Source organism: Neophocaena asiaeorientalis, unplaced genomic scaffold (genome assembly GCF_003031525.2).
Source record: "Neophocaena asiaeorientalis asiaeorientalis breed wild unplaced genomic scaffold, Neophocaena_asiaeorientalis_V1.1 scaffold88, whole genome shotgun sequence".
Lineage (NCBI taxonomy): Eukaryota > Metazoa > Chordata > Mammalia > Artiodactyla > Phocoenidae > Neophocaena > Neophocaena asiaeorientalis.
The window spans coordinates 94111-109293 of NW_020175683.1; the positions used below are offsets into that span (position 1 = coordinate 94111).

The 15183-nt window shown below is 34.2% G+C and overlaps 1 protein-coding gene across 1 annotated transcript in view; it reads left to right on the forward strand.

The window, feature by feature from the left end:
* Positions 1-15183, forward strand: part of USP53 (ubiquitin specific peptidase 53) — a 60327-nt gene that overhangs the window by 22811 nt on the left and 22333 nt on the right. Inside the window, exons 3-9 of the mRNA XM_024731994.1 lie at positions 3603-3695; positions 6814-6948; positions 8972-9085; positions 9166-9248; positions 11499-11604; positions 12202-12348; positions 13144-13293. Coding sequence (XP_024587762.1) covers positions 3603-3695; positions 6814-6948; positions 8972-9085; positions 9166-9248; positions 11499-11604; positions 12202-12348; positions 13144-13293 — 828 coding nt within the window. The remainder of the gene's footprint in view (positions 1-3602; positions 3696-6813; positions 6949-8971; positions 9086-9165; positions 9249-11498; positions 11605-12201; positions 12349-13143; positions 13294-15183) is intronic.

Sequence of the window (15183 nt, forward strand, 5' to 3'; positions counted from 1 at the left end):
ATTCAGTTGGTTGCTTTAGGTCCCACAGTTCACTGATGTGCTCTTCATTGTCTTTCTCATTCTTTTGTTTTTCTCTCTTTCATTTTATAGGATTCTATTGCTGTGTCTTCAAGTTCATTAATTTTTTTCTTTTGCAGTGTTTATTTAATCTGCTAGTAATATCACCAGTGTATTTTTAAATCTCAGACATTGTAATTTTCACCTTTAGAAGTTTGCTCTGTGTCTTTCAAAAATCACATGTGTCTATACTTAACATGTCCAGTCTTTTCTCTGACCTCTTGAATATATGAATACAGGTATAATAATTGTTTTAATGTACTTGTCTACTAAGTCTGTCTGTGCAAATTCTGTTCTTTTTTTTTTTCTTTCTAGGTTTGGAATATATTTTCTTGTTTCTTATAATGCCTGGTAATTTTTAAAAATTTATTTATTTATTTTTGGCTTCATTGGGTCTTAGTCGCTGCATGTGGGCTTTCTCTAGTTGAGGTGAGCGGTGGCTACTCTTCATTGCGATGCACAGGCTTCTCATTCTGGTGGCTTCTCGTTGTGGAGCCAGGCTCTAGGCATGCGGGCTTCAGTAGTTGTGCCATGTGGGCATCAGTAGTTGTGCCTTATGGGCTCCAGAGTGCAGGCTCAGTAGTTGTGGTGCACGGGCTTAGTTGCTCCGTGGCATGTGGGATCTTCCTGGACTGGGCTCAAACCCGTGTCCCCTGTGTTGGCAGACAGATTCTTAACCATGGTACCACCAGGGAAGCCCATGCCTGGTAATTTTTGATTGGATGTCAGATGACATTTTAAGTTTTACTTTGTTGGGTGATGGGTATTTTTATATTCCTAAAAATATTCTTGAACATTGTTCTGGGATAGGATTAGTTTATTTAGAAACAGTTTGATCATTTTATGTTTAAGCTTTGTAGGCAGTACCAGAACTGTGTTTATTCTGGGGTTAATTTCTCTGCTAGTGGGGAGGGACAGTTCTTTCTTTAACTGACGCTCTGTGAATTATGATGTTTTCCACTTTGGCTGTTGAGAACAGGCACTGCCCTGAACTGATATGTGCTTTGGGCATTACATCTAATCTTTTGGGATTTTCTTTCCTGGTCTCAGGTAGTTTCCTCCCAGTGCTTACCTGAATACTCGAGAGGCCCCCTTGCGAGCTCTGGTGTTAACTGTGTGCAGCTCTCCCCACTGCGGCACTGTGTCCCACCAACTCTAGCTGCTTTGGCTTCCCTGAACTCCCAGCTCCATCCATTCAACCCAGGGAATCTGCTGGCCCCTGATGTTAAAATGTCTAGTGTATAAACTAATTTAGAAAGCCAGTCCTCACTGACAAAACAGCTATTCAAGTAGACTTCTGTCAGAAAAAGCCTGACTTCATTTTTAAAAATTCAGAATATAAATGCTAATACGCAGTTTGATGAGTACTTTTTAAACTGCTGAGAAATAAATTGTGAAATACGTTTTGTAAGAAATTACTAAAGATGGACATTATTAAAATGTTTTGGATGTAATATAAGTAAGAAAAATGAACTTATATGCCATTTCCTCTTAATTTTTTTTTATTTTTTATATTATTTTGAGGTCAGGAATATGATGAAAGGTTTATATTCCTTTATTAAATGCATATGCATATATGTATTAATCTTTGGGGAATAACTAAATAAGAAACATGCATAAACATTCAAAATAACTACACTAATTTTGTTAGGTACCATGTTAAAATGAAACATGGAAATAATGCAAAAGAAAAATGTTTATATTATAAAATTATATTGCTAAAAACTAATTAGTCCAACAACTAGCTTAGGCTTTAACTTAAAACAGGTGGTAGAATATAATCATTTTTAAATGAAATAGGATAAAGGTTAACTATAATGCAGATAATTTTTGGTATGGATTTGTGAAAATCACTTTTAAACTTTTATATTGAGTAGTATACAGAGAAGTCACATGAAATATTTTTTTCTGTAGTTTAGATCCAGTGTAAGTTAAACATTTTCCTAACCCTAGAAAACATTACATTTGAAAGACGTAATTCGTGAGCCTTATAAGCAGATTATAGAGTTTTCTCTTTTGGCTGAATAGTTTGAACTTTTATTTGATGAGAAAGTGGTACAGTTAAGTAGGTATGACATAACTGGTGTGGTTTTGAGTTCTGTAAGTTAAAAGCAAAGTTAAAATATTTAATAGCTAACATTTATTGTGCTCTTACTGTGCATTGGTACACTGTGTTTTATCTAATCTAGTTCTTACAGTGATCCTAAGAGATAGGTACTACTTTTATCTTCCTTTCAGTGATGAGGAAACTAAGTTTCAGGAAATATTTTGCTCAAGTCAGCCCAAGAGCTGTAAACAGTAAAGCCAGAATTAGAACCCAGGCAGCCTGTCTTCAGAGGGTGTATCACTAACTACAGTGCTGTGCACTTCTCACAGCTGTGCTGTCGTGACCTTCATCTTGACAAATGAATGAATTTTAATGTATATTTTATGGTATGATAGAATATGATATACAAGAATGTTATTAAACATTTTCAAGTGCTTTGCAAAACACTGAGTTATTTGTGATAACTAAATGAATCCTATTAGTTATGCTTTAAGAAAAAGCAACTATCAGAGAAATTCTCAAATGGCTTTCAGTTACTGAGTTATTAAAAAATAGGAAACTTTAAAAATTATTTGTTTTTATTAACTTTTTTTTTTTGATTGGGAGAAATGTGAGATGGTGAACGGATTTTCTTGGTTTTATTATTTGAGGAAATATCTTAATTGTTTGTTGTAATAGTATTTACAGCAACAAATAGCAGGTTGCATTCAATGCATGCCACTTGTGTACTGGGCACTGCTCTAAACACTTCACATATTACATACATATATTTAATCCTTACAAGCAGTCTATGAGGCTGACACAGTTATCCCCATTGTAAAAATTTCAGATTTTTCTAGAATGATTTTAAGTATTAGACTGATTTATTTAAACAACTACAGTCTTTTTTATTTTGTTTTTGTTTTTTTAGTAGTAAATGATGATTGGATAATTGCAGCAAATATATTCAGGTTATTTTTTAACTGCTGCTTCATATAATGCTGTACCCCCATGACTACACAGATGCCCCCTTCTTCACTCAATATACAATGACCACACAGGCCTCTGCCCTTTTTTCTTGCCACTACATACTGACCCTTATTTGGTACACCCTGACTTTTAACTGCAATTATATTTCCTTCCTAAATTTCAGTTCATTCCAAGTATTATAATCACTTCCTCTCTCAAGTCTCTGCCAAGTCCTGCATTCAGTATCCCTTGTTTCCTGTTCATATAAATTCCTTAACTGAGGAGTTATTTTTTTCTTGTTCTGTGCCTGTCATGGTTTTTACATGTGAATCCATAGTAATATTTTCTAAATCCATCTTTTGTATATGAACTACATGTATATAGCAGTTTTATACTTATTATTTTTAGTAGTATATATCTGATTATGTACAAGAGATTAAAAGAAGCTATTAGCCTCCCACAATTTAAAAAATATTTAAATCTGTCTTTCATCCCAGTGAGAAAAATATTACTGTGTTTCTTTCTTTCTTCACATCTCACTATTTTTTAGGTTTTATGGCAATTAGATATATTCCGAAGAAGCTTGCGGGTTCTGAGTGGACATGTTTGTCAGAGAGATGCCTGCATATTTTGTGCATTGAAGGTAACCTTTTAATAGTTCTGAAAAATTACTATTGTTTCTCAAAAGATTTAATTTTATTTGATAGTTTGGTTTGTTTGACATATTTGGTTAGTTTATTTGTAATTAAAGTTATTGTCAAGTGACTTACAGTTTTGAAGAGAAATTCTTAAAGTATGACTTATTCAGGTTTACGGATCCATTTTTCTGTGTTAGGAACATTATATTTTTCATTATTTTGAAATAATCATTTAACAGATGTTTTTTGAGTTACTACTGAATTCTGGGCACTGCTGTAGTTACTAAGGATACAGCAGTGAACGGAACTAATAAAAATCCCTGTTCTCATGTAGCTTATATTCTTGTAAGGGAGAAGAAAATAAATAAACAAAATATAAAGTATGTTAGGTAATAATAATTGCAAAGGAGGAAATATAAATCAGGGATAGGTACTAGAGAGTGTCGAGTAGCAAGGAAAGCCTCACTGAGAGAATGACATTTAAATCACAACTTGGAAAAGGTGATGGAGTGGACTAGAGCCTTCCAGGCAAGCAGGGACACAGCAACTGCAAAGGCCCTGAGGTGGGAGTGTGCGTGACATATTCAAGGAAACCTGACTGGTGGCAGAAGCTTTGTGAGCAAGGGGGACAGTGATAGGAGATGAGCTCAGAGGTAAGGTGAGTTGTGGTGACTTCAAAAATGTCTGCAGATTCTTTTGCACTCTTCTGTTGAAAGGTGGAGTCTAATTCCTTGAATATGGGTTGCCCCTAATGTTTCATTTCCATCATATAGAATGTGGCAGAAATGAAATTAGGGTAGATTAGAAAAAGTGATAAAGCTTCCACCTGGCTCTGTCTGTTGGGGTGCTCATTCTTGGAAGTGAGTTGCCATGCTATGAGGAAGCCAAGTTGGTCATAGCTACGGCCAAGTTCCTGGCCAACAGGCAGCACCAACAACCAGCATCAACCTCTAGACACTTGTGAGTGACCTTCAGATGACTCCCAAGTTCCAGCATTCAGACTATTACAGATGACTGCAAGTGGGGCAGAGTTGAGCTGTCCTCACTCAAACTGCAAACTTGTGACCAAAATAAATGTTATTTTTAGGACCTAAGATTTGGGGTGGTTTTGTTATGCAGCAGTAGATAACTGGAACAGGAGTCCAGATTGTGTAGGGCCTTCTAGACCTTTGTGAGGACCTTGACTTTTTCTCCTGAGTGATTTAGGAAGTCGTGGGATTGTTTTGAGTGGAGGAGTGATATAACCTGTGTTAAGTAAGTATAATATTTGGACTAGATCTCTTTGGCTGCTTGGATGAGAATATATAGATTAGGGACAAAGGCAGAAACAGGGAGTCCAGTATATATTAGTAACTCATTTATGTCGTTGAAATTTTTGCCCAAGAATTTAAGATTTGATTAATATGTTTTCAGAAATAAATATTTCAGTCTTTTACATTCTTGAATATTCTTAGTACACACATATACATAATACAGGAAAATAAAAGGTGGTTTTCATGCTTTATTTTGACTTACATTCCTAAAAAGGCTGTTTGAATAAGTCACCAAAGGAGGCAATTTTATTTTATTTTTTAAAGTTTTTAAATTTAATTTAATTTATTTTTTTATACAGCAGGTTCTTATTAGTCATCAATTTTATGTAAAAAATTTTTGTAAAAACTAGTTAAATTTTCTAGCTCGGGTCTTCCCACAGGCTTACACATCACTTGCCTCTTTCCCCTGCTTGCGTCCCCTGCCTCAAAACACCTGTGCGTGCGCGCACGCACGCGCGCACACGCACACACTGCACTGTCCTTGCAGTTTCTCAGAGCTGGCTTTCATCTCTGAGTGTTTTCATTATTATTCTTTTTGTCTAGAATGATTTTCTTCCAGATGTTCCTGTGGCTAACACCCTTATTTCCTTTATGCCTCTCCTTAAATGTTATTTTTCCATCAGTGAGACCCTTCCCTGACTACCCTTGGTAATAGGTAAGCTCCCTTCCTCTCTCCTACTCCCAGCATGCCTATCCCTATTGCACTACTTTATCTTTCTCTCTTGTATTGTATTTCTTTGTTTTTCTCTATTGTACTTATTACATTCTGACATATAATTACTTATTTGCCCTCTCCTCATTACTACAACTAGAATGTATGCTCCATGAGGGCAGGGTCTTTGTTTTCTGGTGTAGAACAATGCCTCACATATACTAGACAATCAAAAAAATAGATGTTAAATGTGTAGGATTAATATCTTAAACATTACCTGGAAAAGTTGACTACCTAAATAAGAAATGACTTTTGAAAATATTTTTCATTTTTTATCATTTGTAATTGCAGCTAAAACTTTTGGTTCTGAATATCTAATCACTTGGCATCTTTCTTTTTTAATTTCTTATTTGTAAATTAAATTTTCTTGTATCAGTGGAACAGATTCTTGAAATATTTCCTAGCCTACCATATGTTCATCTTAAATGCAATTTTTTTTTGAGATGACATACCTCTTGAGCTAATTAATATAGAACTTAATATGATCAATCCTTATTTGGTGGTTTATCACACAGCAAACTTTATTTTTTCCCTACTTTCACTCACCTAAGATGATTGTCACAAAACTGGAACTTATTAAAAAGTTTTTCTTGCTTAAATTCAATAAAGAAAATAGAAGACCAGATTAACACCTATAATTTAATGTTCTTGAATGATGTTCCCACTGTTTCAAGTCTAGTGAGTTCCTACTGTTTTATTTGATTATATGATGTTTATTTTTGTATAACATAATTTTAATTCCTGCAGTACACTTTAAGATTTAAAGCAACTTATCTCAAAGCTCTTTCTAAATAACTTAGATCATAGTCAGCTAGGGAACAATTTAAAAATGGGCCTCATCTCAATCAGAATCTCTGAGGATGGGATCTGAGAACTTTACATGTTTAATTCTTATGCACTAACATTTGATTTAGAGACTTGGGCAACCATTTCTACATATTACTCATAGAAATAATTAATTTTTTGTATGGAATTTTAAAGCAAAAGACTGTTAGTTTGAGTATAGAGTTTCGAGTTTCGCTGTTGAAATGAAATTGCTCAAGTGTTTTTTAGTTGTTGGTGTTAAACTTACTGGTTGATGTATTTGTTGATTCCCAGACGATATTTGCACAGTTTCAACACAGTCGAGAAAAAGCACTTCCTTCGGATAACATAAGGCATGCTCTTGCAGAAAGTTTCAAAGATGAGCAGCGATTTCAGCTTGGCCTTATGGATGATGCTGCAGAGTGCTTTGTAAGTATTTCTGATAATCCTTAAGTTAGAATGGCAGTTTGCATTCCTTAAATTATGCACCTTTTGAGACAAATGAAACATAAATTTATAGCAGTAGAAAAGTATCAGAACTGCTCAGTAGATCCCTGTCTTACCTACCCTTCAAAGCTCAGTTTAAGTCCACATGTGTTTTGTGTACTTTTGCTTTTGATTATTTGTGCTGCTCTAATTTTTCAGTTAGGCTACTAAAATACTTTAAAATTTAGTTATTGGAGCAAAAAGGCTTATTATGTATAAATCATAGCACTTAAGTCGTTCTGTTCCACAGGATTTACATATGCAACACACTCTCCCAGTAACATTTCTCATTACATGCAATGATTGTCTTTGAAGAGCACAGGATCTTGATGGGCAGCTGTCAGGGGCAACAATTCTGATATACACCTTACTCCAGGTTGAGAATCACTCACTGAGGTTGATGTTCTGAGACTGTGTTACCACCATATTGATAAGTAGAGCATTCCTTTGATCAGGGATGTACCTTATATACCTTCTTAAATATGCATGTTGATGTTTAATCATTTCAATAAAATAGATGTCACCTATATTTAAGATAGCTATTTCTTCTCTTAGTTTTATATCTCTTCAGCAAATTCTGTAAATTCTTTCATCAGAAACCCTTTTAAGGTTTGCCTCGCCATGTTATTTCCCTGTCACCATTTCTGTTTAGCTCGGGCGTCTACTCTCAGCATTATTTAAGCCTCCTTACTAGCGTCCTTTTAACCTATATCCTAAGAGTCTTTTTTAACAGCCACCATATTAATATAATTTTTTTCAGATAAATGCTTGCACTTCATATATTTCTGTGATTCACATCTGACTCTTCTGACATTTAAGGCTCTTTAAATTCAAACTCCAGTTTATCTCTTTGCTTCCTTCCTGAATTTTCCCTTCTGGTGAGATAGTTTCAGTCCATTCCTCAAACATGTCTTTTAAATTCCTGTTTTATAGCCTTTGCTCAAGTTCCTGAAATATTCAAAACTTTCCTAATCTATTATTTGTTAAAGTTCAACATAAGTCACATCTACTAGATAATGCATCATCAAAGCATGCCAATCCGTTCTCCAAATTTTTGAAGAATTTATTACTCTTTATAGAATTCACTTGGCGTTTGTGTTTTTTTTTAAATGAACATCTCGAATGCTTATCACACTTGCCATGTTGACTAAAATATGACAAAAACAACACACACAGTCATGAAATATGCTTTTCATACTTCTCATGTTTATAGTTGCTCCACTGCCTAAAATATAGGATATATTTTGTCCAATACTGAACTTTATAGTCTTACTTTCACTACTAATCCATGATATGGTTATTCATGGGATATCTAGAAATCCGGGCTTGAATAATTGAATAGTTATAAATGTCCGGGGGCAGAGGAGGGGGAAGTTAACTAATTACAATAATCCATTGCTTAAGTTTTGGTAAAAAGGATAATTTGTTAAAGAAATTAATACCCCTTATTGATCTATATTACAAATCCACACTTTCCTAAGAAGTTTGTTGAAGAGCAGATTACTTGCATTCGGGTCGTTAGTGCAGGTATTATAAGCCTTTATCATTGATGTTTTGATTTAAGTTATACAGACTATCCAAATGATCCAAGTAGGATTTTTTTTAATTAATTGCTTTTTCTCAATGTGAGAATGCTGGGAACATAGGAAATCTTGTTTTCTAATATTAAATTCTAGATGTCAGCCACCATGAATTGATTTTTTAAATCTTTATTAAAATCATGTTACATTATAATGTTTTGCTAAAGTGTTTTTAAAATCGAATGCTGCAAGAGGTGAATAATTGAGCAACATTTGAAGGCTCGGTTAAAGAGGGAAGCTGAAAAGCTGACAATGTATGTGGCACTTCCAAGTTTGACACTTTGGAAAATACTTAGATTTTTCAATTTGTAAAGTTAAAAAGAGTTGTATTTTGAAGTGTCCTATGCAAGATTTGCAACTCATTTGTCTTTTAATTTTTTAATTAGGAAAATATATTGGAGAGGATTCATTTTCACATAGTGCCCAGCAGAGATGCAGACATGTGTACCTCTAAATCTTGTATCACTCACCAGAAGTTTGCTATGACTCTGTATGAACAGGTGAGATGGCTTAACTGTTTTATTAGAGACTATATTTATGTTTTATGATTGATAAATTAGACATATATTTTTACCTGCAGTGTGTGTGTCGTAGCTGTGGAGCATCATCAGATCCTCTACCCTTTACAGAATTTGTGCGGTACATTTCTACAACGGCCCTATGGTAAGAACCCACTAAAGCATACTTACCAAAGATGTTAGTCATGTATGTGATCACACTGAGCCTTTATTTTATGAAACTGTAGCATATATGAATATCTACTCTCTGAGATTAACAAATGTGCTACCATCAGGGGTACTAAGTGATGTCTATCTCCGTTGTTTCTGACTTAACCAAATATAGATGTCACTCAGTGAAATGTACAGAATATTAGTCAAAATGTATATTTATTTATATTTATAGCAAGTTTTTGAAACCGTGAAGGAGAGCTTAAAATGACAAGTTCAAGGGTAAATGGAATTGTACATGATTTCTTCATTTTTGCTAAGGTGTTACCTTTGTAGTGGCCATGTCTCCTGTCGGCTCCACCATGTCCCTGCATAGTGATGGAAGCTAGGGTAAGCAGACAAGAAAGAAAAAAGTGAAAATAATCCTCTGTTAGGTTTATTGCATATAAGGCCATAACATTCACCTGAAATAAAAATTTGCCATGCTTGTCTGTCCCCTCCCTCCCTAGCCATGAAACATCAGCTTAGGGATCCAAAAATGATCTCTAGACTTTACATAGTAAGAGTTGTTTGAACATGGCAACAGGTATTTGAGAGTGTAAATATTTGATGTATGATAAACATTGAATGAGATCATAAATGTTTGCAGATACTTTAGTACAAAAGACAAAACATGGGTCAATAATTATTAATCAGAATGCATCAGTACAGCAGTTAGTTGCTAAATGCTACCAATATTTTTATCATTGCACAAAGTGAATATTAGGTGCTCATTCATTTCATTGTATTATTAAACTTCCTTGATTTATTTTGGATATAGCACATTATTTCTTAAAGATCATTGAATATAGCAAGTTGGTAATTTGGATATATACAGAGTTGGGAAACATCGATTTAGAGGAACATTCTTTAAACTTTAGTCATTTGTAGTCAGTTTCATTCACTTTGTTTGAAGAGTAGGGTGGTGTTTGAATCAGGATAGACCACAAATTAAAAGCTATAAAACTAAGTCTACTTTGAAACTCTTGTGTAAAATGACAGTGCTCTGAGACAGTATCAGGTAATAAGAATTAGAGTTCCATCAGTCTCTCTCTGGTCCATGCCATGAATTGCTAAAGCCCAGAATTTGAATTCTAATTATAATCTCTCTCTTTTTATTGGTGATAAGTATTGAATACCCGTTGTTCAATGCTTACTATGTTCCAGGCTTTACATAAATTGTTGCTTTTAATCTTAACAAAAACTTTTGTTGATCAAGAAATAGGCTTAATATGATTAACCTGGTAAATGGATGAATTAAGATTGAAATCCAGGTCTGGGTTCATTTCAAATTCAAAATGTATCTGGTTAACCACTACTCTGATGCTGTCAATTTTGTAAAAAACCATTATGTGCATTTTGAATGAGACTGTCAGATTTAGTGCTTTCTAGTCTACTTGTGAAGTGCTTTAGAAGAATTTGTACTTTTAGTTGTTATTGAATATTGTATATTACTTACCGTTGAACTGTAAAATATATCCAGCTCTAGGACAGTTAAAATTACTATTAAGTAAAACCAGAGCACCACGAATGGAAACTAGTAGGCGTATTGAGCTTACATTATATATCTTTTTGGAAATGTTTAAATAGTTGTTTAAAGATACTTAATACCTTGATATGTAAAAATTTGACTCTAGGAGAAGTTGGATACAAAATGGCACTGATACCGTGCCTAGACTCTAATGAAATGGTTAGTAGTCATAATAGGAACAAAAGGCACAAGCCTCATTTAAGTAGCTTTGGTTGTGACTTCTGCATTAATCAGCAAAAGGCCCTTCTCTTAGCTGAAAATAACTTTGTTTATGGGAACTTTAGGCCAGAGAGGGAGCCTTTCCTAAAGTTTCTTGTTCTTGTTAGGCAAAAGTTTAAACTCAAGTCCCTGTTTGTTAAGTAATAACGTAAAAGAAACTGTTAACTTAGAATTACCTTCAGATGGAACATCTTTCCTCATTCATCTAATTCCAAACAATGGTATGATTTCATGTTATTTTATTCTGTTCTTGACCTTTTTTCATCATAACCTGCCAAATATCATAATTTTTCATTTCATGGAAATTTACTTCATGGTTAATTTTTCAAACAAAATTGTGTTTTAAGACAGAAAAAATGATCATACCTATATTGATAACTAGTATTTTTGATGCAAATTTACTGGATATTTTTTAAGTTCATAGGCCAGATTTGGGACTGCTTCTTTCTTTTGTAGCAATGAAGTTGAAAGAATGATGGAAAGGCATGAACGCTCTAAGCCTGAAATGTTTGCAGAATTGCTGCAAGCAGCAAATACAACTGATGACTATAGGAAATGTCCTGTAAGTAGAATTTGGAGAACATTAGTGTGCTTCTGTATTTGTAAATTTGAAAACAGACATTCAGAAATTACCATGCAAATATTAATTATATCTGGAATTAATTTGAAGAATTTATTTTTTCAGTGTTTTCTTAGGTAACTCTTTATACCATATGAGCTCTTATTTCTTTAAAAACTTGTAACACTGTGAAGGATTTAAGGTAGCATATGTTGATTAAGTTCTGAAGTCTATCATTTGACTAAAGAGAATTTCTGTTTTGTTTTTCTTTAAATAAACATTACAGATGGTATTATTCTTCCCTCATGTAACATTATTAATGGCTTCAAGGGCTTTATATCTGCTATTTTTTTTAGGTTGAATTCTTGTTTTAACAGATTTACAAAAATACCAAAGAAAAGTACTTTGATTTAAAGTAAACTTTATGTTTAATCAATAATTAAGACAAATACTTTGCTAGAAGTCTGTTTTAATATGCTGAAGAAGTAAATTTCTGATACATGTTAAGAATGTTGTTGCATAATACAAACTGTATAAGGCATTACCTGTGGTATATCTGTTTTGATAATTTCAAAAGTTGTCTTTTGTGTTTTTCTTTAGAGTAACTGTGGCCAAAAAATAAAAATTCGGCGTGTTTTAATGAATTGCCCAGAGATTGTTACAATTGGTTTAGTCTGGGACTCTGAGCATTCTGACTTGACCGAGGATGTTGTTCGGAATCTCGCGACACATCTTTATCTTCCCGGGGTATATCAACTCTTTTCATTCTCTTCCTTTTTATTTTTAAATTCCTCTAAAACATCTTCATATATTACAAGGCACTTTGTTTTTCAGAACTAAATTTTCTTTCTAAAGGAAATAATTTGCAGATGTAACTCTGATAAAGTTAATCAAATCAGGCTAACTGGAATGCCTTTCTTGCTTAGACTAGGAATGTCTTTCAGTTACAAACTAAACCATCATGTGCTCTATCCCTGTATCACTATAGAGTGATGATGATATGATACTGTATGCGTGTGTGCATGTGTGTGTTTGATAATGATTATAAATATAAATATTAAGCTAGAAAAATTTAAGATTTAAAATTCATCTACAGCTCTTATCTCTTAATATGCTTTTTACCATCTTAATATATTTTGAATTGGTTTATATTACAATTAAACTTTTAAATAGTTATCTTGAGGTAGTATGTTTAATGTATGTTAAAATATGTGATTCAATCATGAATTATCAGGAAATGTGTAATTTACCTCACATTTTGAGTTTATGTATGTAAAGTGTCAATTCTGTGTTAGAGATACTGTGCTACTAAACTAAGTTGTAGTAAATACATTTTATTGGACTTAATGTTTCTTGTGGACTAATTGAAAGTAGTAATTCTGTTAACAGGGCAATGTGGTGTCTTTAGTACTAATATAATATCAGTTTGGGGCAGTATGCATGAGAAATATTTTTCATAGAGAACCAAATGCATGACTCATCAAATAATTGTTCCTCATTTTAAAAAAGATACAGTATTAAATATACATTATTTTTAAACAGCTTTTTTATAGGGTTACTGATGAAAATGCCAAAAATAGTGAACTTCACCTTGTTGGCGTGATTTGCTACACTAGCCGACATTATTGTGCCTTTGCTTTTCATACCAAGAGTTCCAAATGGGTATTTTTTGATGATGCAAATGTGAAAGAGGTAAGTGACGCTTTAGTAACTGGAATATTTATTGTGATTTTTACTTTTTAGGAATAAATGATATAATAATGAAATAATTATATAAAATAATTATTATATGTAAGTATTTATATAAAATAGAAATAAGTGAATTTAATTATAATAGCATCATTTAAAGCCCTCCAGTATTAAAAATTAGAAAACCAAATAGATGAAGCAACTACTTTAGACACCGGACGACAGGCAGTTAAACAGAAAAAAGGGAAACCAACAAGATGAACCCTACAATGATCCCTGCCTACTGCCTAGAGGTAGTTTCTGGATTGCAGTGCAGCGAGGGAGAACCCAAACAAAGCCTAGTAGTCTCACTGAGTTGAAGAAACCGAAATTAGAGTTCAAGGAGGCCAAGATGGCTAAAATTTGCTGGACAGATTACCAGAAAGAAAGCTGCACAGAGGGAAAGTCCTGGAGATTGGCAGAGGGATCCCCTTTAATCTTTGGCTGAATAGTGATCCACCATGTGTAGGGTAAATGAGCACAAGGTGGCAGAAGGGACCACTGGAAAACAATTCCCTAAACTCATATGGGGCTAGAATAGTTTGCATCCGTACTAGCAAGAGTGGGTACACAGGACATCAAGTTGACTCCTCAGAAAAATATCACCTTAGTGGTGGGGCTAAATTATTCCTAGACTGAAGATTGCTCTGGACCTGACATAAAAAGCTTAAAATGATGCCTTCAAAGGACCAAGATGATACCATATGACATAACACATAACTACATGTCAAAAATTTAAAAGGAAAACAAAATAGTTCAATAGCCAAAAATGTAAAATTCAGTGAAATTTCAATATGCCATTTCAAAGTAGCATTCACTAAAAAATGACCGAATATACAAAAAAGTAGGAAGACATGACCCATGCCCTGAAGGAATATCAGTAACAACAGACCTTCTCTGCCATTTCATTTCTTCAAATCACATGAAATGGGGTGAGCAGGCAGAGTAGGGAAATGGAGCACACCTTCTTTTCTCTCAGAAACTTCATCAGCACCTCAAAAACGAGGGTTCTTACTAATAACTGATCTCGGAGGTCAGTTCCAGGCCAGATCTGATATTAAATTGCCTTAGGAAAAAAAAAGACCAAAAATGACAGAAGTAGACATATCAGATAAGAAGGTTAAAACTGCTGTTTGGCTATAGAGAGATTTATTAGATAACAGTCAGTAAACATGGACCATAAAACTAGCTGATAAATTGGACTTTGTCAAAACTTTTGCTCTTCAGTAAGGTACTGTTAGGAGAATGAAAAGACAAACCATAGACTGGGAGAAAATATTTGTCAAGCATATATCTAATAAAGGCTATATTTAGAATATATAAAGAACTCTTTTTTTAAATTTATGTATTTAATTTAGTTATTTTTGGCTGTGTTGGGTCTTCGTTACTGTGCGCGGGCTTTCTCTAGTTGCAGCGAGTAGGGGCCACTCCTCGTTGCAGTGCGCAGGTTTCTCATTGCGGTGGCTTCTCTTGTTGCAGAGCATGGGCTCTAGGCACACGGGATTCATTAGTTGTGGCACGTGGGCTCAGTAGTTGTGGCTCACGGGCTCTAAAGCGCAGGCTCAGTATTTGTGGCGCATGGGCTTAGTTGCTCCACGGCATGTGGGATCTTCCCGGACCTGGGCTCGAACCCGTGTCCTCTGCGTTGGCAGGTGGATTCCCAACCACTGCACCACCAGGGAAGCCCAAGAACTCTTAAACTCAATAATAAAAAGACAAATCAATTAAAAAGTGGGCAAAAGATTTGGACAGTTCACCAAAGAAGATACATGAATGGCCCTTGAAATGATATTCAGTACATCATTAGGCACAAAGGAAGTACAAATTTGATTCACAATGAGATTGCATTACTCA